Below are 27,439 nucleotides of genomic sequence, written 5' to 3'. Positions count from 1 at the left end.
GCCCAAACAGTGGTTTACCCCCACATATGGGGTATCAGCGTACTCACAACAAACTGGGCAACAAATATTGGGGTCCAATTTCTCCTATTACCCTTGTGAAAATAAAAATTTGCTTGCTAAAACATCTTTTCTGAGGAAAGAAAAATTATTTTTTATTTTCACGGCTCTGCATTGTACACGTCTGTGAAGCACTTGGGGGTTGAACGTGCTCACCACACATCTAGATAAGTTCCTTGGGGGGTCTAGTTTCCAAAATGGGGTCACTTGGGGGTTTCTACTGTTTAGGCATATCAGGGGCTCTGCAAACGTAACATGATGCCCGCAGACCATTCCATCAAAGTCTGCATTTCAAAACGTCACTACTTCCCTTCCGAGCCCCGGCATGTGCCCAAACAGTGGTTTACCCCCACATATGGGGTATCAGCGTACTCAGGAGAAACTGGAAAACAACTTTTGGGGTCAAATTTCTCCTGTTACCCTTGCAAAAATAAAAAATTCTGGGCTAAAAAAATATTTTTGAGGAAAGGAAACACATTTATTAATTTCACGGCTCTGCGTTATAAACTTCTGTGAAGCACTTGGGGGTTCAAAGTGCTCACCACACATCTAGATAAGTTCCCTTGGGGGTCTAGTTTCCAAAATGGAGTCACTTGTGGGGAGTTCCTACTGTTTAAGCACATCAGGGGCTCTGCAAACGCAACCTGACGCCCGCAGAGCATTCCATCAAAGTCTGCATTTTAAAACGTCACTACTTCCCTTCCAAACCCCGACGTGTGCCAAAACAGTGGTTTACCCCCACATATGGGGTGTCAGCGTACTCAGGAGAAACTGGACAACAACTTTTGGGGTCCAATTTCTCCTGTTACCCTTGGGAAAATAAAAAAATGTGGGCTAAAAAATCATTTTTGAGAAAAGAAAAATTATTTTTTATTTTCATGGCTCTGCGTTATAAACTTCTGTGAAGCACTTGGGGGTTCAAAGTGCTCACCACACATCTAGATTAGTTCCTTCGTAGGTCTAGTTTCCAAAATGGGGTCACTTGTGCGGGAGCTCCAATGTTTAGGCACACAGGGGCTCTCCAAACGCGACATGGTGTCCGCTAATGATTGGAGCTAATTTTCCATTCAAAAAGCCAAATGGCGTGCCTTCCCTTCCGAGCCCTGCGGTGCGCCCAAACAGTGGTTTACCCCCACATATGGGGTATCATCGTACTCAGGACAAACTGGACAACAACATTTGGGGTCCAATTTCTCCTATTACCCTTGGGAAAATAAAAAATTCTGGGCTAAAAATCATTTTTGAGGAAAGAAAAATTATTTTTTATTTTCACGGCTCTGCGTTATAAACTTCTGTAAAGCACCTGGGGGTTATAAGTGCTCACTATGCATCTAGATAAGTTCCTTGGGGGGTCTAGTTTCCAAAATGGGGTCACTTGTAGGGGAGCTCCAATGTTTAGGCACACAGGGGCTCTCCAAACGCGACATGGTGTCCGCTAATGATTGGAGCTAATTTTCCATTCAAAAAGTCAAATGGCATGCCTCCCCTTCCGAGCCTTGCCGTGCACCCAAACAGTGGTTTACCCCCACATATGAGGTATCGGCGTACTCAGGAGAAATTGCCCAACAAATTTTAGGATCCATTTTATCCTGTTGCCCATGTGAAAATGAAAAAATTGAGGCTAAAAGAAATTTTGTGTGAAAAAAAAGTACTTTTTCATTTTTACGGATCAATTTGTGAAGCACCTGAGAGTTTAAAGTGCTCACTATGCTTCTAGATAAGTTCCTTGGGGGGTCTAGTTTCCAAAATGGGGTCACTTGTGGAGGAGTCCCAATGTTTAGGCACACAGGGGCTCTCCAAACGTGACATGGTGTCTGCTAGCGATGGAGATAATTTTTCATTGAAAAAGTCAAATGGCGCTCCTTCCCTTCCGAGCCCTGCCGTGCGCCCAAACAGTGGTTTACCCCCACATATGAGGTATCAGCGTACTCAGAACAAATTGGACAACAACGTTCGTGGTCCAGTTTCTCCTTTTACACTTGGGAAAATAAAAAAAATTTCGCTAAAAGATCATTTTTGTGACTAAAAAGTAAAATGTTCATTTTTTACTTCCATGTTGCTTCTGCTGCTGTGAAACACCTGAAGGGTTAATAAACTTCTTGAATGTGGTTTTGAGCACCTTGAGGGGTGCAGTTTTTATAATGGTGTCACTTTGGGGTATTTTCAGCCATATAGAACCCTCAAACTGACTTCAAATGTGAGGTGGTCCCTAAAAAAAATGGTTTTGTAAATTTTGTTGTAAAAATGAGAAATCACTGGTCAAATTTTAACCCTTATAACTTCCTAGCAAAAAAAAAATTTGTTTCCGAAATTGTGCTGATGTAAAGTAGACATGTGGAAAATGTTATTTATTAACTATTTTGTGTCACATAACTCTGTAGTTTAACAGAATAAAAATTCAAAATGTGATAATTGCGAAATTTTCAAAATTTTTGCCAAATTTCCATTTTTTTCACAAATAAACTCGGAAATTATCGACCTAAATTTACCACTAACATGAAGCCCAATATGTCATGAAAAAACATTCTCAGAATCGCTAGGATCCGTTGAAGCGTTCCTGAGTTATTACCTCATAAAGGGACACTGGTCAGAATTGCAAAAAACGGCAAGGTCATGAAGGGGTTAAAAACTTACAGAAAATGTGTGAAACAGCCTTACAAATGCCAAAACAATCCATGAGTACATCAGACATAGAAAACACAAGTATACAAACTAGGACTCAGATTCAGGATGTAGGCACCCAGACATAGTATATATGTACAGAGGGTACGGAAAGTATTCAGACCCCTTTACATTTTTCACTCTTTGTTTCATTGCAGCCATTTGGTAAATTCAAAAAAGTTCGTTTTTTTCTCATTAATGTACACTCTGCACCCCATCGTGACTGAAAAACAGAAATGTAGTAATTTTTTTCAAATTTATTGAAAAAGAAAAACTGAAATATCACTTGGTCATAAATATTCAGACCCTTTGCTCAGTATTGAGTAGAAGCACCTTCTGAGCTAGTACAGCCACGAGTCTTCTTGGGAATGATGCAACAAGTTTTTCACACCTGGATTTGGGGATCCTCGGCCATTCCTCCTTGCAGATCCTCTCCAGTTCCGTCAGGTTGGATGGTGAACGTTGGTGGACAGCCATTTTCAGGTCTCTCCAGAGATGCTCAATTGGGTTTAGGTCAGGGCTCTGGCTGGGCCAGTCAGGAATGGTCACAGAGTTGTCCTGAAGCCGCTCCTTTGTTCTTTTAGCTGTGTGCTTAGGGTCATTCTCTTGTTGGAAGGTGAACCTTCGGCCAAGTCTGAGGTCCAGAGCCCTCAGGAAGAGGTTTTTATCCAGGATATCTCTGTACTTGGCCGCATTCATGTTTCCTTCAATGACAACCAGTCGTCCTGTCCCTGCAGCTGAAAAACACCCCCATAGCATGATGCTGCCACCACCATGTTTCACTGTTGGGATTGTATTAGGCAGGTGATGAGCAGTGCCTGGTTTTCTCCACACATACCACTTAGTATTATCACCAAAAAGGTCTATCTTCGTCTTAAACTGCCAGAGAATCATTTTCTCATAGTCTGGGAGTCCTTCATGCGTTTTTTTTTTTTTTAGCAAACTCTATGTGGGCTTTCATATGTCTTGCACTGAGGAGAGTCTTCTGTCAGGTCACTCTGCCATAAAGTCCTGACTGGTGGAGGGCTGCAGTGATAGTTGACTTTGTGGAACTTTCTCCCATCTCCCTACTGCATCTCTGGAGCTCAGCGACAGTGATCTTGTGGGTCTTCTTTACCTCTCTCACCAAGGCTCTTCTCCCACAATTGCTCAGTTTGGCTGGACGGCCAGGTCTAGGAAGACTTCTGGTGGTCCCAAACTTCTTCCACTTAAGGATTATGGAGGACACTGTGCTCTTAGGAACCTTGAGTACTGCAGAAATTCTGTTGTAACCTTGGCCAGATCTGTGCCTTGCCACAATTCTGTCTCTGAGCTCCTTGGCCAGTTCCTTTGACCTCATGATTCTCATTTGGCCTGACATGCACTGTGAGCTGTGAGATCTTATATAGACAGGTGTGCGCCTTTCCAAATAAAGTCCTATCGTTAAATTAAACACAGCTGGACTCCAATGAAGGAGTAGAACCATCTCAAGGAGGATCACAAGGAAATGGACAGCATGTGACTTAAATATGAGTGTCTGAGCAAAGGGTCTGAATACTTATGACCATGTGATATTTCAGTTTTTCTTTTTTATTACATTTGCAAAACTGTCTACATTTCTGATTCTTTCAGTCAAGATGGGATGCAGAGTGTACATTAATGTGAAAAAAAAGCTTTTGAACTTTTTTGAATTTACAAAATGGCTGCAATGAAACAAAGAGTGAAAATTGTAAAGGGGTCTGAATACTTTCCGTTCCCACTGTATATATACAGGTGCTTCTCACAAAATTAAAATATCATCAAAAAGTTCATTCATGCTCTTCAATGCAAAAAGTGAAACTCATATATTATATAGAGTCATTACAAACTGAGTGAATATCATGCAGCTGCAATGCAGGTCTGTGCAAGCTCCACCATATGGCAATAGAGTGGAGGAAAGACTGCACACTCCCAGGGCAGACCTGCAATGCAGCAGCAGGGCTACCACCAGGTGGCAGCAGAATCGTCAAACTAGCCAAGTCAGCAACAAGCGGTCAAACGTAGCACCAGAGGTCTAAGCAAACATGTGGTCAGAAGCAAGCCAACAGGTAAGAACCAGATGGGAGCACGGTACCAGGGGGAGAAGCCAAATGGGTAGTCAGAAACAGGCCTGGTTGTCAGATAACCGAAGCAAACTAAACAATACTAAAATGGAGGATGGAAACACAGGTCAGGGAGCAAGTCGGGACATACACACAACAGTGGACACGCATACAGAGAAACACGATTACTAACAGAGTAACCTAGGTCAGCTGCTCAAGCCGAGGGACTGGAAACTATCACTGACACCGGACTTCGGTCATATGGCAACTAAATAGCAGTCCTCACCTCAGAGAGAGGCAGATAGAATTAACCCCTATCTGACCAGGACGGGATAAAGACAAAACCCCATCCTGAATCATGACAGTGATCTATTTCAAATGTTTATTTATGTTAATGTTGATGATTATGGCTTACAGCCAATGAAACATATTCTGGGCCGGTTACGATGACCTTTTCACTGGCCACCAGGAAGATTCCCATGGGTCAAAGTGCTCTGACTGGCAGCTGCCTCTTCATTTAATTTCATTGAGCAAGGTGCAAAACACGCAAATCGTGATGAGAGAACGTGCTGGGATAAGGTGTTGTCTGAGCATGCTCGGGTGTTAACCAAGTGATTTCAGCGTGCTTGAAAAATACATTTGAGTCCCCGCATATCACGACGCAGCTGTTGGGTGACCTTGGTCCAGGGGTTCATTTCCTGTCCCTAACACTAGGAGGTGCCCTAACTCACCCTGCTCCTAGGGATACTTCAGATGGCGAAGATGCCAGGGCCTCCACCCATGCCTAATCTTCTAAGTTAGCCATCTGTCTGTTTTCTTCCTGCAGAACACCAACCCGACAAACAGGGCAACACAGACAAGGGTTAACAGAAAACTCCAGACATGCAAAATATTCACTCACATATAACAGAAGAACGCACCTGTGTGTGCAGGAAGAAGAAAAAAAAAAAAAAATAGAGAAGGATAAGGAATTACCACGTTTACAAACTAAGCAACAGTCACTAATAACTCCTCCAAGTCTCTTTCTCATATCAACTCCTTTCCCTCCGTTAGCTATGCAGCAATAAAGCTAGCTCTGACAAGGATTAGTAACAGAGCCCAGATTATAAAGGCAAAAGGAGTGGCTAACCGAGCTCAGCTGTGAGCACAGGGATTTCCAGCATGGCCAATTAACCCCTGTTCTGCCAGAAGAAATAAATGCATTAAATATGATGGAGAAGTGCTTCTTCTCAGTGCCGGAATAGCAGCAATCAGACGCTGCAGTCGTCTCGCTTCACACTGTTGCGGTAACTCCATGATACCACAGCTGCATGTGTTGTGGCTGCCCAACAGCAGCGAGACATGACGCTGTGGGAACTCAAACATATTTTTTTAACATGCCGAAAACACTTGGTTAGCACCCAAGCATGCTCAGATAACACCTTATCTGAGCACGTTCGATCATCACTAGTGACGCAAATCTAGACAAAAACAAACACAAAAGTCACGATGAATCATAGATGTGGCTCAGAGCGCATCCCTCCTATGTACACATCACGGGCGGACATACCGCATGTGCAGCCGGTGCGGCTGCACTGGGGCCCGGAGGTGGAGGGGAGCCCCTGCAGGGTGGCTAACACTGAGGGCAGTCTGGTCTGTTTCTCTGACCCTGAGGCTCTGGGGGGCCCCTGGCCAGATTGTCCTCATGTGTGCTGGGCAGGGAGTGATCCCTTCAGCTCCGCTACCTACAGGAGAAAATGGCAGTGGAGCTGAGCTGCAGGAATCCGTTCTCCACTTCCTGCCCGTGCTTCCTAGAATCATAGAATGGTAGAGTTGGAAGGGACCTCTTGGGTCATCTGATCCATCTCCCTGCTGTCACGGAGAGACTAGGTGGGCGAGAGCTAATAACCCGGGCCCCTGCAATTTCCCTAAGACTAGGGAAATACTGACTGGCCCTCTACCTGAAGTTTACACTGGTGGTGTGCATGTTCAGGCCTCGAACCTCACCCTGCCTCCTGATACAACCCTGAGCTGGAAACCTTCGCCCTCCACCCAGTGAATGCAATACACCAGTACCCACAGTTAGAACAGACAAGGATAAAGGAAAATATACATCACGCTGCAGTCACTCAGGAATACACTATAAATGTGCAGGGCAAAATAAACACAAATATAGGAAGGAGTAAATAAGACAAGGGAAAATACACCACCAGCAACGATACTCCAACGACCAGCTCTCCACTCCAGACCGAGATAACAAATGCGCAAGACAGAAGCTATAATCGGCGACACCCAATGATCAGGAGAACTATAAAAAGGCAATGGGCATGGCCCCGCCTCCAATCCGAGGATCAGGTAAATTAACCCCGGAACAGCTAGACAAAATCTAGCCGACGCCAATGAGCAAATAGTGGTCAAAAGCGGAACTACCGCTGTCTGTCGGATGACCTGGTCTGAACAGCGTCCGACATGACAGTACCCCGCCTTCTATGAGGGACCCCAGGGCCCTCACGGCTTATAGGACCCGGCTTGTCCGGATGACGACGATGAAAAAACCTGATCAGCCGATCCGCATGAATATCCGAGGCTGGTACCCAGGACCTCTCCTCAGGCCCATAACCACGCCAGTGTACCAAGTACTGTAAAGTGCGGCGCACTACACGAGAGTCAACCACCTTGGAGACTTCAAATTCCAGGTTACCATCCACCAAGACTGGAGATGGCATAGGCGCCGCGTCCACAGAACCCACCACCCTCTTCAGAAGAGACGTGTGGAACACATTGTGTATCTTATACACCGTAGGGAGCTCCAGTCGGTACGCTACTGGGTTAATGACGGCGGTGACCCTAAATGGACCAATAAACCGTGGACCCAATTTAAGGGACGGAATTTTGAGTCTTATGTTTTTTGTGGATAACCACACCCAGTCATCCACACTCAGGTCCGGACCTGGCACACGCCTACTGTCAGCCACACGCTTGTACCTAGCACCCACACTCAACAGGCACTGTTTAACTCTCCTCCAGACTGACGACAATTGTGCTCCTAAGCGGTCCTCCTCCGGAACGCCGGAAGAACCCCTTTGACTCGAAGTACAAAATTGATGATGTAGCCCGTAAACACAAAAAAACGGAGACTCCCCAGATGACTCCTGGCGATGATTATTGATGGCAAACTCAGCCAAAGGAAGAAAGGTAGACCACTCCTCCTGATTATCAGAGACAAAGCAGCGTAAGTACTGTTCCAAATTTTGGTTCATACGCTCAGTCTGACCATTTGACTGAGGATGAAACGCCGAAGAATGAGACAACTTGATCCCCAGCCGTGAGCAAAATGCTTTCCAAAATTTTGCCACAAACTGAGACCCCCTATCAGACACGATGTCAGACGGAACCCCATGAAGTCTGACCACCTCCTGCACAAATACCTGCGCCAGAGTCTCAGTGTTAGGCAACGAAGGCAAAGACACAAAGTGCAACATTTTTGAGAACCGATCAACAATCACCAAGATGACCGTGTTCCCAGCTGATGAGGGCAAATCAGTGATGAAATCCATGGAGATTTCCATCCATGGCTTACTAGGTACCTCAAGAGGAAGTAGTGTGCCAACAGGACATGAGCGAGGCGTCTTAGCCCTAGCGCACGTGGTACAAGTTGACACGTATTAGACCACGTCCTTTCGGATCTTGGGCCACCAAAACCGACGTGACACCAACTCCAAGGTACCTCTAACCCCTGGGTGGCCAGCCAGGACAGCATCATGATGCTCCGCCAAAACCTTTAAGCGGAGATGAAGCGGTACAAAAGATTTGTTGATAGGAAGCTCAGATGGTACCTCCTCCTGAGCCTCGGCAATCTCAGCCTCCACCTCGGTAGTGAGAGCCGAAACCACAACACCCTTTTGGAGGATGGGTACTGGATCCTCCCGAGGTTCTCCCTCCGGAAAACACCTGGACAGAGCATCTGCCTTAGTGTTTTTAGACCCCGGTCTGTAGGTGACAACAAAATTGAACCGCGTGAAAAACAATGCCCAGCGAGCCTGCCTGGGAGACAGATGCTTGGCAGACTCCAAATAAAGCAAATTCTTATGGTCGGTAACAACAGTGACCTGATGAATCGACCCCTCCAAGAAGTGTCGCCATTCCTCAAAGGCCAATTTGATTGCCAACAACTCTCTGTTGCCGATATCGTAGTTACGTTCGGCGGGCGACAATTTCTTGGAAAAATAGGCGCATGGACGCAAACCGCTCAAGGATGAGCCTTGTGACAGCACCACCCCCACACCAACCTCAGACGCATCGACTTCCACCACAAAAGGTTTCGATACATCTGGCTGCACCAGAATGGGAGCCGAAACAAACCTGTTTTTAAGAGATTCAAATGCGCACACAGCAGCCTCAGGCCAAACGGAGAAATTGGTACCCTTTTTAGTCATGTCAGTTAGCGGTTTAGCAATGGTGGAAAAATCCTTGATAAATTTCCTATAGTAGTTAGAAAACCCAAGGAACCACTGAAGTGCTTTCAGGTTATCAGGCCGTTCCCAATGCAACACCGCTTGCACCTTAGCGGCGTCCATTTTAAAACCAGAGGCAGACACGATATAGCCCAAGAAAGGCAACTCCTGTACCGAAAACACACATTTCTCCAGTTTTGCATACAGCTTATTCTCTCTGAGAAGCTGTAACACCTGCCTGACATGATCTAAATGAGTGTCACGGTCGCAAGAATATATGAGGATGTCATCAAGGTACACAATAACGAATTTCCCCAAAACATGCGAGAACACATCATTTATGAAATGCTGAAACACTGCAGGTGCGTTTGTCAACCCAAATGGCATCACCAAATTTTCAAAATGACCCTCAGGGGTATTAAAAGCCGTCTTCCACTCATCACCTTGACGGACTCTTATGAGGTTGTACGCCCCACTGAGGTCAAGCTTGGTAAACCACTTAGCACCTGCCACCTGGTTGAACAAATCCGGTATCAATGGCATAGGGTACGGATCACGAACCGTAATCTGGTTTAACTCCCGGAAATCCAGACACGGCCGTAGTCCACCATCTTTCTTCTTAACGAAGAAGAACACTGCTGCCACCGGAGAGGATGAAGGCCTGATGTGCCCTTTGCTCAAACTTTCAGCAATGTAATCCTTTAACGCTTGTCTCTCCGGACCGGAGATGTTAAACATCCTTGCCTTGGGCAATTTAGCCCCTGGTTTAAACCTGATAGTACAGTCATAGGGACGATGTGGTGGCAACTCTGAACAACCCTTCTCAGAGAACACATCCACAAAATCCAGAAGTGACTCAAGGACACTTGAAGTCACAGCAGCAACACATGTGGCCAAGCAATTCTCCTGGCAGAAATCACTCCACTGAATTATGTCCTGAGTTTTCCAGTCAATCACCGGGTTGTGTGTAGACAACCATGGAAAACCCAGAACCAATGGTGCCGGAAGACTCTTGAGCACCTTACATGTAACCTGCTCAGAATGAAGAACCCCAATGTGGAGTTTAATCTCAGACACAAACTCCGTAATCTCCCCCTGTGGGAGAGGAGCAGAATTGATAGCGACCACGCAGATAGGATGAGGCAGTTTTTCGATCCTAAAACCAGCAGTGCGCGCAAACTCCTCATCAATGAGATTTGTGGCAGAACCACTATCCACAAAAACAGTGATTGGCAGCTCTCTGCCAGCAACAACAACCTTGGCAGGGAGCATGCACTGAGATACCATCATGGAGGATATACACAAGCTCAGATTGGACTCCTCCACACCCTCTGAGTTTAGAAGTCTTTCCGCCGTTGCATTTTTCTTTGACAGCAGAGGACAGATATTAATAAAATGACCAGTTTTACCGCAGAAAAAGCAGGCTCCCTGCCTCCCATGTACAGAAGCCTGATGCTTAACATGTGATACCCCTGCGATTGCATAGGTTCCGTGGGCTCACCTGCAGCAACCTCACGTGAACCTAAACCTTCTCCCACAGACGACGTCACATGCTCTCCCAGACGCAAACGGCGATCAATATGGATAACAAGACTCATAGCGGAATCTAGTGAAGTAGGAGTCTCGTACATCAGGAGGGCTTTTTTTACCCTGTCAGAAACTCCATGAATAAAATGACTCCACAGCAGGGAATCATTCCACTGAGTGTCGACCGCCCAGCGGCGGAATTCAGAACAGTAATCCTCTGCTACTCGCTCCCCCTGGCAAATAGTGCGTATCTTAGATTCTGCTAGAGCCATTCTGTCAGGCTCGTCATAGATGTTTCCAAGTGCAGAAAAAAAACTCTCCACAGAGTCAAATGCAGTAGAATCAGATGGCAAAGAAAACGCCCATGCTTGGGGATCCCCGCTTAATAATGACAACACCAGGCCCACACGCTGAGCCTCATTACCGGAGGAAGTCGGACGCATCCGAAAATATAGTTTGCAAGCCTCATGAAAAGTAACAAATTTACTGCGTTCCCCAGCAAATTTTTCAGACAACGGATACTTAGGTTCAGCAACTTTATCTGTAACAACGGCTTGCACATTAGATACTGCTATTCCCTGTTGCTGCACTGCCCCCCCTCAACTCAGTGACCTGTAGGAACAGCGCCCTCAACTGGCGGTTTATGGAAATCATGGGATCCATGGAAATAATGTTGGCCGATTATAATGTCACGGAGAGACTAGGTGGGCGAGAGCTTATAACCCGGGCCCCTGCAATTTCCCTAAGACTAGGGAAATACTGACTGGCCCTCTACCTGAAGTTTACACTGATGGTGTGCATGTTCAGGCCTCGAACCTCACCCTGCCTCCTGATACAACCCTGAGCTGGAAACCTCCGCCCTCCACCCAGTGAATGCAATACACCAGTACCCACAGTTAGCACAGACAAGGATAAAGGAAAATATACATCACGCTGCAGTCACTCAGGAATACACTATAAATGTGCAGGGCAAAATAAACACAAATATAGGAAGGAGTAAATAAGACAAGGGAAAATACACCACCAGCAACGATACTCCAACGACCAGCTCTCCACTCCAGACCGAGATAACAAATGTGCAAGAGAGAAGCTATAATCGGCGACACCCAATGATCAGGAGAACTATAAAAAAGCAATGGGCATGGCCCAGCCTCCAATCCGAGGATCAGGTAAATTAACCCCGGAACAGCTAGACAAAATCTAGCCGACGCCAATGAGCAAATAGTGGTCAAAAGCGGAACTACCGCTGTCTTTCGGATGACCTGGTCTGAACAGCGTCCGACATGACACCTGCTCAGAGCAGGATTCACTAAATCATCTCAGACAGATGTCTGTCCAGCCTCTGTTTGAAAACTTCCATGGAAGGAGAACTCACCACCTCTCGTGGCAGCCTGTTCCAGATCACCCTTGGTCAAAAAGTTTTTTCCAATATCTAATCTGTTTCTCCTCCCATTCAGTTTCATCCCATTGCTTCTAGCCTTTCCTTGTGCAAATGAGAATAAATATGATCCTTCTACAATGTGACAGCCCTTGAGATATTTGTAGACAGCTATTAAGTCTCCTCTCAGTCTTCTTTTTTGCAAGCTAAACATTCCCAAATCCTGTAAATGTTCCTCATAGGACATGGTTTGCAGATCGGTCACCATTCTGGTCACTCTTCTCTGAACTTGCTCCAGTTTGTTGATGTTTTTTTTAAATTTTTTAAAATGTGGTGCCCAAAACTGGACACAGTATTCCAGATGAGGTCTGACCAAAGAGGAGTAGAGGACAATAATGACTTTGTGTGATCTAGACTGTATGCTCCTGTTAATACATCCCAGAATTGCATTTTCCTTTTTTGTTGCTGTATCATACTGTTGACTCATGTTCAGTTTATGATCTATTAGTATACTCAAGTGTTTTTAACATGTGTTGTTGCTTAGCCCTATTCCTCCCATTCTGCATATGCTTTTTTCATTTTTATTGCCCAGATGTAGTACTTTGCATTTTTCCTTGTTAAAAACCATTCTGTTAGTTGCTGCCCACTGCTCCAGTTTATTTATATCTTTTTGAATCCTCTCTCTCTTCTCTAGAATTAGCTTTCCCTCCTAGCTTTGTGTCATCAGCAAATTTAATCAGTGTACCCTCAACTCCTTCATATAAATCTTTGATAAAGGTGTTGAACAATACAGGGCCCAGGACAGAACCCTGTGGTACCCCACTTGAGACATTCTTCCAACTGGATGTGCAGCCATTTACGAGCAGTCTAAGCCAGTTATGAATTCACCTAACAGTTGCCTTGCCCATTCCATACTTAGTCATTTTTTCAATAAGGATGGTGTGAGATACTTTGTCAAATGCTTTGCTGAAGTCAAGGTATACTATATCTTCAGCATTTCCCTGATCCAACCAGTCAGTGATTCTGTCATAGAAGGAAATTAAGTTAGTCTGACATGACTTATTAGTTACAAACCCATGCTGACTCTGGTTAATCACTTCATTCTTATCCAGGTACTTACATACATGTTGTTTAATAATTTGTTCAAATATCTTTCCTGGTATAGAAGTCTGACTCACCGGCCTATAGTACCCTGGGTCCACCTTCTTCCCCTTTTTGAAGCTAGGAACAACATTTGCTCTTCTCCAGTCTTCTGGGACGTCTCCTGTTCTCCAAGAATTTTCAAAGATAATGGAGAGTGGTTCAAAAATTTCTTCTGCTATCTCCTTCAGTACTCTGGGGTGTAATTCATCTGGACCTGGAGACTTGAATTAATTTATGTTAGCTAAGTGTTTCCTCACTATCTTTCTGTTTATAGATATCCTGGATTCTTCTATTCCTTTAATAGGACAATGAAGATCAGTTGATGTTACAATTCCTTTCTGAGAGAAAACAGATGCAAAATAGGAATTTAAAAGTTTGGCCTTCTCAACATCCTTTCTTACCATTTCATCATTTTCATCCTGTAAAAATCCTATAGCATCTTTGATTTTTATTTTACTTTTGACATATCCCCAAAATCCTTTTTTATTGCTTTTGACGTCTCTTGCAAACCTTAATTCATGCAGCTGAATGACGTCAGCATTCAGTGTGTGTCTGTGTCAGATAGAAAGTTGCTGGCGACGATGATGCTGCGGTTGCGGGGGAATGTGCGAGGTGAGTGGTGGTGTTTGTGTGTGTGTGTGTGTGTGGGAACGTGCGGAGAGGTGAGTGGTGGTGTGTGTGAGGGAAATAATGTAGGTGGTGGGGGAGAACAATGATTGGGGTTGTGGAGAGGGCAATGATGGAGGTGATGGGGATGGCAATGATTGGGGTGGTGGAGAGAACAATGATTGGGGTGGTGGAGAGGGTAATTATGGAGGTGGTGAGAGGGCAATGATGGGGTGGTGGAAGGTCAATGATGGAGGTGGTGGGGGAGAACAATGGAGGTGGTAGAGGAGGGCAATGATGGAGGTGGTGAGGGAGAGGGCAAAGATGGAGATGGTGGGAGAGGGCAATGATGAAGGTGGTGGAGAGGGTCATGATGGAGGTGGTGGAGATGGTAATTATGGAGGTGGGGAGAGGGCAATAATGTGAGTGGTGGGGGAGAACAATGATTGGGGTGGTGGAGAGGGCAATGATTGGGTGGTGGGGCAGAACAATGATTGGGGTGGTGGATAGGGCAACGATGGCGATGATTCAGGTGGGGGAGAAGGCAATGATGGAGGTGATGGAGAGGGCAGTGATTGGGGTGGTGTAGAGAGTATATTTTATATATAATAAATGAGACTATGTACTATATATATATATATATATATATATATACACATGTGTGTGTGCCCATATATATATATATATATATATATATATATATATTATTATTATTTTTATATACAGTGGGGCAAAAAAGTATTTAGTCAGTCAGCAATAGTGCAAGTTCCACCACTTAAAAAGATGAGAGGCGTCTGTAATTTACATCATAGGTAGACCTCAACTATGGGAGACAAACTGAGAAAAAAAAATCCAGAAAATCACATTGTCTGTTTTTTTATCATTTTATTTGCATATTATGGTGGAAAATAAGTATTTAGTCAGAAACAAAATTTCATCTCAATACTTTGTAATATAGCCTTTGTTGGCAATGACAGAGGTCAAACGTTTTCTGTAAGTCTTCACAAGGTTGCCACACACTGTTGTTGGTATGTTGGCCCATTCCTCCATGCAGATCTCCTCTAGAGCAGTGATGTTTTTGGCTTTTCGCTTGGCAACACGGACTTTCAACTCCCTCCAAAGGTTTTCTATAGGGTTGAGATCTGGAGACTGGCTAGGCCACTCCAGGACCTTGAAATGCTTCTTACGAAGCCACTCCTTCGTTGCCCTGGCGGTGTGCTTTGGATCATTGTCATGTTGAAAGACCCAGCCACGTTTCATCTTCAATGCCCTTGCTGATGGAAGGAGGTTTGCACTCAAAATCTCACGATACATGGCCCCATTCATTCTTTCATGTACCCGGATCAGTCGTCCTGGCCCCTTTGCAGAGAAACAGCCCCAAAGCATGATGTTTCCACCACCATGCTTTACAGTAGGTATGGTGTTGGATGGATGCAACTCAGTATTCTTTTTCCTCCAAACATGACAAGTTGTGTTTCTACCAAACAGTTCCAGTTTGGTTTCATCAGACCATAGGACATTCTCCCAAAACTCCTCTGGATCATCCAAATGCTCTCTAGCAAACTTCAGACGGGCCCGGACATGTACTGGCTTAAGCAGTGGGACACGTCTGGCACTGCAGGATCTGAGTCCATGGTGGCGTAGTGTGTTACTTATGGTAGGCCTTGTTACATTGGTCCCAGCTCTCTGCAGTTCATTCACTAGGTCCCCCCGTGTGGTTCTGGGATTTTTGCTCACCGTTCTTGTGATCATTCTGACCCCACGGGGTGGGATTTTGCGTGGAACCCCAGATCGAGGGAGATTATCAGTGGTCTTGAATGTCTTCCATTTTCTAATTATTGCTCCCACTGTTGATTTCTTCACTCCAAGCTGGTTGGCTATTGCAGATTCAGTCTTCCCAGCCTGGTGCAGGGCTACAATTTTGTTTCTGGTGTCCTTTGACAGCTCTTTGGTCTTCACCATAGTGGAGTTTGGAGTCAGACTGTTTGAGGGTGTGCACAGGTGTCTTTTTATACTGATAACAAGCTTAAACAGGTGCCATTACTACAGGTAATGAGTGGAGGAAAGAGGAGACTCTTAAAGAAGAAGTTACAGGTCTGTGAGAGCCAGAAATCTTGATTGTTTGTTTCTGACCAAATACTTATTTTCCACCATAATATGCAAATAAAATGATAAAAAAACAGACAATGTGATTTTCTGGATTTTTTTTTCTCAGTTTGTCTCCCATAGTTGAGGTCTACCTATGATGTAAATTACAGACGCCTCTCATCTTTTTAAGTGGTGGAACTTGCACTATTGCTGACTGACTAAATACTTTTTTGCCCCACTGTATATAATTGTCTAAGGGTTTTTCCGTCTGTCTGTCTGTCTGTCTTTCTGTCTGTCTGTCTGTCTTTCTGTCTGTCTGTCTTTCTGTCTGTCTGTCTGTCTGTCCTGGAAATCCCAGCATGGCGACGATGATGTCATAATGGAAATCCCGCGTCTCTGATCAGCGACGGGCACAGTATCGACGTAGATGTCATAATGGTTGCCATGGCGACGATGATGTCATAAAGGTTGCCTCGACCAATCAGCGACGGGCACAGTCTGCCGCGAATTCTGGAATCATCATTGTCTATATACTACGGGGACATCCATATTACATACAGGGTATATTATATATATATATATATATATATATATATATACTAGATTATGCATATTCTAGAATACCCGATGCGTTAGAATCGGGCCACAATCTAGTATATATATATATATATATATATATATATATATATATATATATATATATATATATAGCTTTGTTACCATAAAAGGAGGGGGGCCCCGACACATTTCTTGCACAGGGGGCCCAAGCTCGCCCTATTACTTCTGAAGGTGAAGATGCCGGGGCTGCCACCTTTGCCTTATCTCCTGAGCTCGCCCTCCGTCTGGTCTCTTCCACCACCCAGGGAAGAGGGGCACTACCGTGCACCGCAGTCCACCAACCCGACAAACAAGGCAACACAAGCAAAGTTTAACAGAAAACACCAGGCATACAAAATATTCACTCACATATAACATAGGAATGCGCCTGGGGAGTGGAGGAAGGGGAATAAATCAAAGTAGAGGAGGGAAGGGAATTACCACACTTACGAACCACGCAACAGTCACAGATGACTCCTCCAGTACTCCATCTCATATGAACTCCTCTCCCCCTAAGCCATGCAGCAAATGCTGTCTCTGAAATAGATTTGAATCAGGAGTCAGATTATAAAGGCAACGGGAGTGGCTAACTGAGCTCAGCTGAGAGCTCAGGATTTTCCAACATGGCCGATTAACCCCTGTTCCGCCAAAAGGAATAAACACCATTAAAATGAAGGAGAAGTGCTTCTTCTCAGTGCAGGAATAGGAGCAATCAGACACCGAAGTCTTCTGGATCCTCTCTCTTGTGAAAACCCCGTGACACATGTATTTTATATGTCAATTCTCCTAGGCACCTTCTGTGACTGTGGACGTTATCGTAGAGCCGTCGGGCAGCTGGATGTAAAAGTCACTCAGCTGAAGTCCTCTTTACAATTTGTGAAAAATGGTGAGTAATACCGCCAATAGGAATATTTCTAAGACTGGAGATGAGCGGATTGTTCTGTGGAAGATCAATTTCTGAGTTGACTTTCTTAAATTGTGATTTCCCGCAAATTCAAAACTTTTTAAAAGTTAGTTACATCTCAAGCAAGAGAGAGTGAAGCAGCCGCTGATTGTCTGCAGGGCTCACGTCACATAATGATGTCAGGTTAATCCTGGGAGAGCAAGAGGCGATCTCTCATGTATGGTGTCAGCACCAGAGGATAGCACAGGCTGTTGTTATTTTACAAAGGGAAATATAGCAATTAAAAATGGGTTTCCAAGTAGTGGACGACAACTTTAACTTTGTGATCTGGCAAAAGAAGCTCAGAAAAAGACAGATAAATCAGTTACAAACTCTTCTGTGAGAATCAGATCACTAACAGATTCCCAGGATAGGGGGTCTCCCGCAGCTTCTCCCTGAACACTGGCTGTGATTGACATGTTTCTCCCAATACACCCAAGCAGGAGGAGACCTGTCACTCCAAGGCAGTGGGCAGGGAGAAGTGTTGTGAATTCTGTTTTTGGGCTCCCTCTGGTGGTTACTGGTGGTACTGGTTGACTGGTGTCTTGTTTTTTCCAGTGCACCTGTTTCCATTAGGAATTTGGGAGTCTCCTATTTAGTCTGGCTTCCCAGTCATTGTAGTGCCGGCAATCAATGTTATCAGAGCACCTTGTTGCTTGTTTCCTGCTCCAAGTCTGCAAGTCAGCTAAGTTGAATCTTTGGCTTTTTGGGTTTGTTTTGTCCAGCATGCATTTACATATCTCGTGCGGCTGGAAGCTCTAGTGATCTGGAATTGCTACTCCTGTGTCATGAGTTGACAACGGAGTTAAGGTAATTCCAGGATGGCTGTTCAGGGTTTTGAGGTGACCGCGAAGTCCTCTTTTGTATATTCCGCTATCTAGTCAGAGGGCCTCGCTTTGCTGAATCTATATTCATACTGCGTTTGTGTTTTCCTCTTACCTAACCGTTATTATATGTGGGGGGCTACTATAACCTTTGGGGTTTCCCTGAAGAGTCTTCAGAAGTTCTTGGGCTTTGCTAATTTCTATCGTCGATTTATAACTGGGTTTTCAAGTGTGGTTAGACCTCTGACTGATTTGACTAAGAAGGGTGCTGATGTTGCCAATTGGTCCTCTGCGGCTGTGGAGGCCTTTCGGGAGCTTAAGTGCCGCTTTTCTTCTGCCCCTGTGTTGCGTCAGCCTGATGTTTCGCTCCCTTTTCAGGTTGAGGTTGATGCTTCTGAGATTGGAGCAGGGGCGGTTTTGTCGCAGAAAGGTCCCGATTGCTCAGTGATGAGACCATGTGCATTCTTCTCTCGAAAATTTTCGCCCGCCGAGCGAAATTATGATGTCGGTAATCGGGAGCTCTTGGCTATGAAGTGGGCATTTGAGGAGTGGCATCATTGGCTTGAGGGTGCTAGACATCAGGTGGTGGTCTTGACTGATCACAAGAATCTGATTTACCTTGAGTCTGCCAGGCGTCTGAATCCTAGACAGGCGCGCTGGTCTTTGTTTTTCTCCCGGTTTAATTTTGTGGTTTCATACTTGCCGGGCTCGAAAAATGTGAAGGCAGATGCTCTTTCTAGGAGTTTTGAGCCTGACTCCTCTGGTGATTCTGAGCCTACGGGTATCCTTAAGGATGGAGTGATTTTGTCTGCTGTCTCCCCAGACTTGCGGCGTGCTTTGCAGGAGTTTCAGACTGATAGGCCTGATCGTTGTCCGCCTGGGAGATTGTTCTTTCCAGATGAGTGGACCAGTAGAGTCATCTCAGAGGTTCATTCTTCTGTGTTGGCAGGCCACCCTGGAATTTTTGGTACCAGAGATTTGGTGGCCAGATCCTTCTGGTGGCCTTCCTTGTCTCGGGATGTGCGTACCTTTGTGCAGTCTTGTGATGTTTGTGCTCGGGCCAAGCCTTGCTGTTCTCGGGCTAGTGGATTGTTGTTGTCCTTGCCTATTCCGAAGAGGCCGTGGACGCACATCTCTATGGACTTTATCTCGGATCTCCCGGTTTCTCAGAAAATGTCTGTCATTTGGGTGGTGTGTGACCGTTTTTCTAAGATGGTTCATTTGGTGCCCTTGCCCAAATTGCCTTCTTCATCGGAGTTGGTTCCTTTGTTTTTTCAGAATGTGGTTCGTTTACATGGTATCCCGGAAAACATCGTTTCTGACAGGGGATCTCAATTTGTGTCCAGGTTCTGGCGAGCGTTCTGTGCCAGGATGGGCATTGATTTGTCTTTTTCGTCTGCGTTCCATCCCCAGACTAATGGCCAGACGGAGCGAACTAATCAGACCTTGGAGACTTATTTGAGGTGTTTTGTGTCTGCTGATCAGGATGATTGGGTCGCCTTTTTGCCGTTGGCAGAGTTTGCCCTCAATAATCGGGCCAGTTCTGCCACTCTGGTTTCTCCTTTCTTTTGCAATTCAGGGTTTCACCCTCGTTTTTCATCTGGCCAGGTGGAATCTTCGGATTGTCCTGGAGTGGACACTGTGGTGGATAGACTGCACCAGATTTGGAGTCATGTGGTGGACAATTTGAAGCTGTCTCAGGAGAAGACTCAGCAGTTTGCTAATCGTCATCGTCGTGTGGGTCATCATCTCCGTGTTGGGGACTTGGTGTGGTTGTCTTCTCGTTTTGTCCCTATGAAGGTCTCCTCTCCTAAGTTTAAGCCTCGGTTTATAGGTCCTTATAAGATTTTGGAGATTCTTAATCCTGTATCTTTTCGTTTGGATCTACCAGCATCTTTCACCATTCATAATGTCTTCCATCGGTCGTTGTTGCGGAGGTACGAGGTACCGGTTGTTCCTTCTGTTGAGCCTCCTGCTCCTGTGCTGGTGGAGGGTGAATTGGAGTATGTTGTGGAGAAGATTTTGGACTCTCGCATTTCCAGACGGAGACTTCAGTATTTGGTTAAATGGAAGGGATACGGTCAGGAGGATAATTCTTGGGTGACTGCCTCTGATGTTCATGCTTCGGATTTGGTTCGCGCCTTTCATAGGGCGCATCCAGATCGCCCTGGTGGTTCTCATGAGGGTTCGGTGCCCCCTCCTTAAGGGGGGGGTACTGTTGTGAATTCTGTTTTTGGGCTCCCTCTGGTGGTTACTGGTGGTACTGGTTGACTGGTGTCTTGTTTTTTCCAGTGCACCTGTTTCCATTAGGAATTTGGGAGTCTCCTATTTAGTCTGGCTTCCCAGTCATTGTAGTGCCGGCAATCAATGTTATCAGAGCACCTTGTTGCTTGTTTCCTGCTCCAAGTCTGCAAGTCAGCTAAGTTGAATCTTTGGCTTTTTGGGTTTGTTTTGTCCAGCATGCATTTACATATCTCGTGCGGCTGGAAGCTCTAGTGATCTGGAATTGCTACTCCTGTGTCATGAGTTGACAACGGAGTTAAGGTAATTCCAGGATGGCTGTTCAGGGTTTTGAGGTGACCGCGAAGTCCTCTTTTGTATATTCCGCTATCTAGTCAGAGGGCCTCGCTTTGCTGAATCTATATTCATACTGCGTTTGTGTTTTCCTCTTACCTAACCGTTATTATATGTGGGGGGCTACTATAACCTTTGGGGTTTCCCTGGAGGCAAGTCAGGTCTGTGTATTCCTCTACTAGGGGTAGTTAGATCTCCGGCTGGCGCGAGGTGTCTAGAGACAACGTAGGCACACCCCCTGGCTACTTTTAGTTGCGTGTTAGGTTCAGTATCGCGGTTACCTAAGATACCATCCTTCCTAGAGCTAGTCCGTTTTTTGCCTAAGTCCCTGCCATTGGGAATCATGACAGAGAAGCCACCAGAGGTTTCACCTTTTAAAATACAATCAGTGTTAGATAGGTGAGGGTGAAGCTGCTGATACCTTTGGATATGGTCATAGTTAAATGAAGGAAAGACATTGTAATACTACTTAAGCTGTGATCACAGATGTCCTGTGAGCGGTGCCATCTTGTGAAGTTTTGGGCAGTCTCCACACTGATGGTTCTTCAACCCCTCCCCACTGCTTTTGAGTGACAATTCTACCAGAGTCCTGGATGATCATCAGAGCCATCAATCTGGAGAGCATTTTACGCAGATCGCCCAAGACATTTCACAAGGGATCACCTTTTGGACTCTTGTGATTGCAGTTTTGAAGGACCTTGCATGTAAAGTTGGACCTGTGTGACCTGAATCTACTTGTATTTTAAGAATGGGGCTTTGTCTCCCCGTGTCCGGAATGAAAAGGAGGTCACGCATGTTCATTTGTAATGGTGGTCCAAAGAGAGCTACTCATCCACAGTCACCTCCCCACTTATGCGGCTGCACGGCACAGCCCTACTCTCATGATTGATACTGGTCCCTGCTATATGACATTCACTGCACTCTCACTATGGATGTTCCATAAATGCTCTTGGCAAAAATAGTCCTTTAAAATTGCTCGTCTACTTCATGTGCTCAATCTTAGAATTAATGCATTGGGATTGGATTGAGTTGTATTTTTCTTATGCCACAAGTAATAGCTTGATGCGTTTTACACGTGGCTGCAGGATGATAATGATTTTCCTCTGTGTCTAATAGTCATTGCTGGCATCCGGGAGACAGAAGAGAAGTTCTACTACATTGTGAAAGAAGAAAGCAGTTATAGGGATGCACTGACGCAGTGCCGGATCCGAGGTGGCACGCTGGCGATGCCCAAAGACCAAAACACCAATGCGTTGATTGCCGATTACATCTCCAGCCTGGGATTATTAAGGGTCTTCATTGGAATCAATGACTTTGACAGAGAGAAGCAGTTCATGTATGTGGACGGCACAGCGGTGCAGAACTACAGCAGCTGGAAAACCGGGGAGCCCAATGATGGCTCAGGGTATGAGGACTGTGTGGAGATGCTGAGCAGCGGCGCCTGGAATGACGTAGAATGTAACCTGACCATTTACTTTGTCTGTGAGTTTATAAAAAAGGCCAAATAACTATCGTATTCTTCGGGAATGGCCTTATCTGCACGTGGATGCCGCTTAATGCCACCATTGTAATATCATACACACGTAAAGCCAATAAAACCTTGCAGTTATCGTCACTACCGGGGATGTCACAGCTTTTATATAGCCACACATACAAACCTCAGATGTGGTCAGAGGCACAATCAAAGTGACGGCCAATGGCTTCCTACCAGAACCCCCATAAAGGTTCCAGTCACGATGATCCCAGAAAAACATCTGACAGTGCCCCACCTAGCAGTAAAGGAGGGTTTTTTGCTGACATGTCAGATCATAAACTCTCCGAAAACCATCAGCTTGGACAAGTTGGAGAACTTTTGCTCCGAAAAGTCAGCAAAAACAAGCAGTGTGAACACACTCTGAAAGTAGCAGCCATAGTGCAATAAAACAGTTTCAAACAGTGTTTGTTAAAAGTGCTACTCACAGTGCCCCCTGAAAGTGCTCAGAGAGAGACTAGATGGAGGCAAATTGCATACAGGGTCTTATCTGGGAAAATAGATATGGAGGGGAATAGCACAATTGTGCTCGCCTGGTTTGGCTTGTGTTCACACAACCTTTAAAGTGCTTGAAGTTCCTGCAGACCTACTAGGAAAAAAAAGCATAGGCAATTAACAAAACAGATGGGTTCATCAACCACGTGGTTGTCCAGATGAAGAAGCTGTATGCTCCGAGATGTGTTGACGAATAAAGCACTTACTATTTAGATTGGCATCTGTCATTCTTCTTCATACTGTCAGCACAGAATCAACCCATCTGCTTTTTTCCAATGCCTACCCTGAAGGTGCTTGCCAAAGTGATTGAGAAGGAGATCCACAGGTCTCCATATCAAAGCGAATTTTAGAAAATGGAGGTGTATAATTGTGGCGCCCCAGGGTCCTGGTCGTCACAGTAATGTCGCTTTCCTCATGGGGAGAGTGATGCTACGTTTGGAGGCAAGAAAGGATAACTGTAACCAGATACCACAAACATGCAACACATTCACACTCCAGGCCACCAGGGGAAGCTTTTGATCCTATTTACTAGGTGACTCCCCATATATATATAACTGTTAGTCTGTATGGAAAGTTAGTGAGTTCCAGACAGCAGTCTGAGGAGGATAGAGGGTTTACGGAGCTGTGTAGGCCTCAGTGCTACAGCTCCCGGAAAGAGACATTTAGAAAGTAGAATTGATTGCAGTGAGCGTGCAGGAGAGGAAGCACAGGTGAGGATACCAGAGGGAGACCAGCCCCGAGCAGGCTGCCTCCTTCTGAGGTGCAGAAATCCGGTAGCTGAAACACCGAGGTTGTAAGGACCTCTATGACTTACATCAGAGACCGGCAGGACAGCTGAACTTCAAGCTCCCTGTCCGACCCAACACCCAGGAGGCACGGTGACACCCTTCAGAGCCAGGTCATCTAAGAGATCCTATAAACAGGCTCAAGTCACCAGTCATATGGGTTATGTCCTATCCTACCCGGGGGACAGAGAGAGAGATAACATCTGTGAGGACCTTATGTGAAGCTTCTAGCAGTAAGGGACTACACCACTGCAGCGCAAAGGAAGGCTTCTATTTTCCACCTGGATAAGGGGACTCTGGACTTGCCTCCAAACCGGCCGGACCCTGCCTGCCCTGTGATCCAGTGCCCTGGACTGTGGCTGCTGAAGTCTTCAGTTGGGTAAAGAGACTGCAAACCTGTTTCCTCATTCCTTACTGCACCTCTCACCATTCTACCATCTTCACACTGGGAAGCCCTGGGGATCTACTTCACCTGTGGGAAGGTATACCATCTAGCTTCCATAACATCTCCCTAGAGGACCCCTTAAAGCAGCGTCGGTCACCCTGACCGAATACCACACGTGGCGTCACGAACAATAGACTTTATCCCTTTAAAGACCTTTCCCCCTTTTTACCTGAGCAACCCCCAGGGTCACGGACCGGGTCACCACCGTGACATCCCCCTGTGAACCATCGGACCCGGTACCGAGTACCCCATGGCCCTGGCAGGGCGACTCATAATACTAACAATAATTCTGTACAAAAGGCCAAATTTCAGTTAGTTATATTTTTGTACGTAGGGGTAGTATTATAGTAGTTATATTCTTGTACATATGGGGCAGTATTATAATAGTTATATTCTTGTACATATGGGGCAGTATTATAATAGTTATATTCTTGTATATAGGGAGCAGTATTATAGTAGTTATATTCTTGTACATAGGAGCAGTATTATAGTAGTTATATTCTTGTACATAGGGGCAGTATTATAGTAGTTATATTCTTGTATATAGGGGACAGTATTATAGTAGTTATATTCTTGTATATAGGGAGCAGTATTATAGTAGTTATATTCTTGTATATAGGGGCAGTATTATAGTAGTTATATTCTTGTACATAGGGGCAGTATTATAGTAGTTATATTCTTGTACATAGGGGCAGTATTATAGTAATTACATTCTTGTACATAGGGGCAGCATTATAGTAGTTATATTCTTGGACATAGGGTCTGTATTATAGTAGTTATATTCTTGTACATAGGAGCAGTATTATAGTAGTTATATTCTTGTACATAGGGGGCAGTATTATAGTAGTTACATTCTTGTACATAGGGGCAGTATTATAATAGATATATTCTTGTACATAGGGGCAGTATAATAGTAGTTATATTCTTGTACATAGGAGCAGTATTATAGTAGCTATATTCTTGTGCATAGGGGCAGTATAATAGTAGTTATATTCTTGTACATAGGAGCAGTATTATAGTAGTTATATTCTTGTACATAGGGGCAGTATTATAGTAGTTATATTCTTGTACATAGGGGCAGTATTATAGTAGTTATATTCTTGTACATAGGAGCAGTATTATAGTAGTTATATTCTTGTACATAGGAGGCAGTATTATAGTAGTTATATTCTTGTACATAAGGGCAGTATTATAGTAGTTATATTCTTGTACACAGGGGGCAGTATTATAGTAGTTATATTCTTGTACATAGGGGCAGTATTATAGTAGTTATATTCTTATACATAGGAGCGGTATTATAGTAGTTATATTCTTGTACATAGGGGCAGTATTATAGTAGTTATATTCTTGTTCATAGGGGGCAGTATTATAGTAGTTATATTCTTGTACATAGGAGCAGTAATATAGTAGTTATATTCTTGTACATAGGAGCAGTATTATAGTAGTTATATTCTTGTACATAGGAGCAGTATTATAGTAGTTATATTCTTGTTCATAGGGGGCAGTATTATAGTAGTTATATTCTTGTACATAGGAGCAGTATTATAGTAGTTATATTCTTGTACATAGGGGCAGTATTATAGTAGTTATATTCTTGGACATAGGGGCTGTATTATAGTAGTTATATTCTTGTACATAGGGGCAGTATAATAGTAGTTATATTCTTGTACATAGGAGCAGTATTATAGTAGCTATATTCTTGTGCATAGGGGCAGTATAATAGTAGTTATATTCTTGTACATAGGAGCAGTATTATAGTAGTTATATTCTTGTACATAGGGGCAGTATTATAGTAGTTATATTCTTGTACATAGGGGCAGTATTATAGTAGTTATATTCTTGTACATAGGAGCAGTATTATAGTAGTTATATTCTTGTACATAGGAGGCAGTATTATAGTAGTTATATTCTTGTACATAAGGGCAGTATTATAGTAGTTATATTCTTGTACACAGGGGGCAGTATTATAGTAGTTATATTCTTGTACATAGGGGGCAGTATTATAGTAGTTATATTCTTATACATAGGAGCGGTATTATAGTAGTTATATTCTTGTACATAGGGGCAGTATTATAGTAGTTATATTCTTGTTCATAGGGGGCAGTATTATAGTAGTTATATTCTTGTACATAGGAGCAGTAATATAGTAGTTATATTCTTGTACATAGGAGCAGTATTATAGTAGTTATATTCTTGTTCATAGGGGGCAGTATTATAGTAGTTATATTCTTGTACATAGGGGCAGTATCATAGTAGTTATATTCTTGTACATAGGAGCAGTATTATAGTAGTTATATTCTTGTTCATAGGGGGCAGTATTATAGTAGTTATATTCTTGTACATAGGAGCAGTATTATAGTAGTTATATTCTTGTACATAGGGGCAGTATTATAGTAGTTATATTCTTGGACATAGGGGCTGTATTATAGTAGTTATATTCTTGTACATAGGGGCAGTATTATTGTAGTTTTATTCTTGTACATAGGACCAGTATTATGGTAAATATACCCACCTACATTTATGGTAGTGTTTTAGTAGTTATATTCATATCTATGTACAGTTTGGCAATTTTATATAGTCAGGAGATTCCACAGATACAAGCTTTCATTTCCCAAAGGTCAAAATGAAGTGAACTTAAATCACTATAGTGTAAAATTGGATAGGTTCAATAAAACTGCAGATTGTAGAGAGGGGATATAGTATTGCCATTTGACACTTTCTATCACAAATCCTGATACAACACATAATTGATATAAATAAGATATATTGTATGTATTAATGTATAAAAGTAAACATTGGGTGTACATCATGTTATATAATAATATCTGCCCCATCCAGTTTAAATTAGAAAGAAACTGTCAGTTGTTAATAATTTATCACAAGGACGGACTAGTTTTTACATTTATGTACACGTTTTATAAAGCGTTATCTAAGGACGCTTGGTTACATTTCCGGTGAGTGAAGCCTGGAGGGATTCAGGGGTCTGATCATTTTTTTTTATTTACAGTATTAACAACAACAATCAGGAAATGTAAAATTCTGCCTCCGCTTTGCAATTCTATTATAAATGTCCGAGGTAAGCAGTCAGCCCCTTCAAGATCACTCAAGACAAGACTGGTATCTAATGCCTGCGGGGTCCGGTAATGTGAGACACAACCCAAAACAGTGGTCATACTACCAAGGTGCCTTATAGCTGAGGGTCACATGACCAAAGCTGCTTGTCTAGCTTTGAGTCCAATTTTTTCTTGCTGCGATCCATGTACAGGTGCTTCTCACAAAATTAGAATATCAT

The 27,439-nt window shown here is 44.1% G+C and overlaps 1 protein-coding gene across 4 annotated transcripts in view; it reads left to right on the top strand.

The window, feature by feature from the left end:
* The window catches only part of COLEC10 (collectin subfamily member 10), a 143,158-nt gene extending 120,030 nt beyond the window's left edge, over positions 1-23,128 (top strand). For all 4 annotated transcript variants that reach the window (XM_077268220.1, XM_077268218.1, XM_077268219.1 and 1 more), the window contains 2 exons: positions 17,341-17,436; positions 22,008-23,128. In XM_077268220.1, coding sequence (XP_077124335.1) covers positions 17,341-17,436; positions 22,008-22,399 — 488 coding nt within the window. In that variant the 3' untranslated portion in view covers positions 22,400-23,128. The remainder of the gene's footprint in view (positions 1-17,340; positions 17,437-22,007) is intronic.
* The last annotated feature ends 4,311 nt before the right edge of the window (positions 23,129-27,439 follow it).

The sequence above is a fragment of the Ranitomeya variabilis genome, chromosome 6 (genome assembly GCF_051348905.1).
Source record: "Ranitomeya variabilis isolate aRanVar5 chromosome 6, aRanVar5.hap1, whole genome shotgun sequence".
In the NCBI taxonomy this organism is placed as follows: Eukaryota; Metazoa; Chordata; class Amphibia; order Anura; family Dendrobatidae; genus Ranitomeya; species Ranitomeya variabilis.
This window is presented reverse-complemented; position numbering and strand designations above follow the sequence as displayed.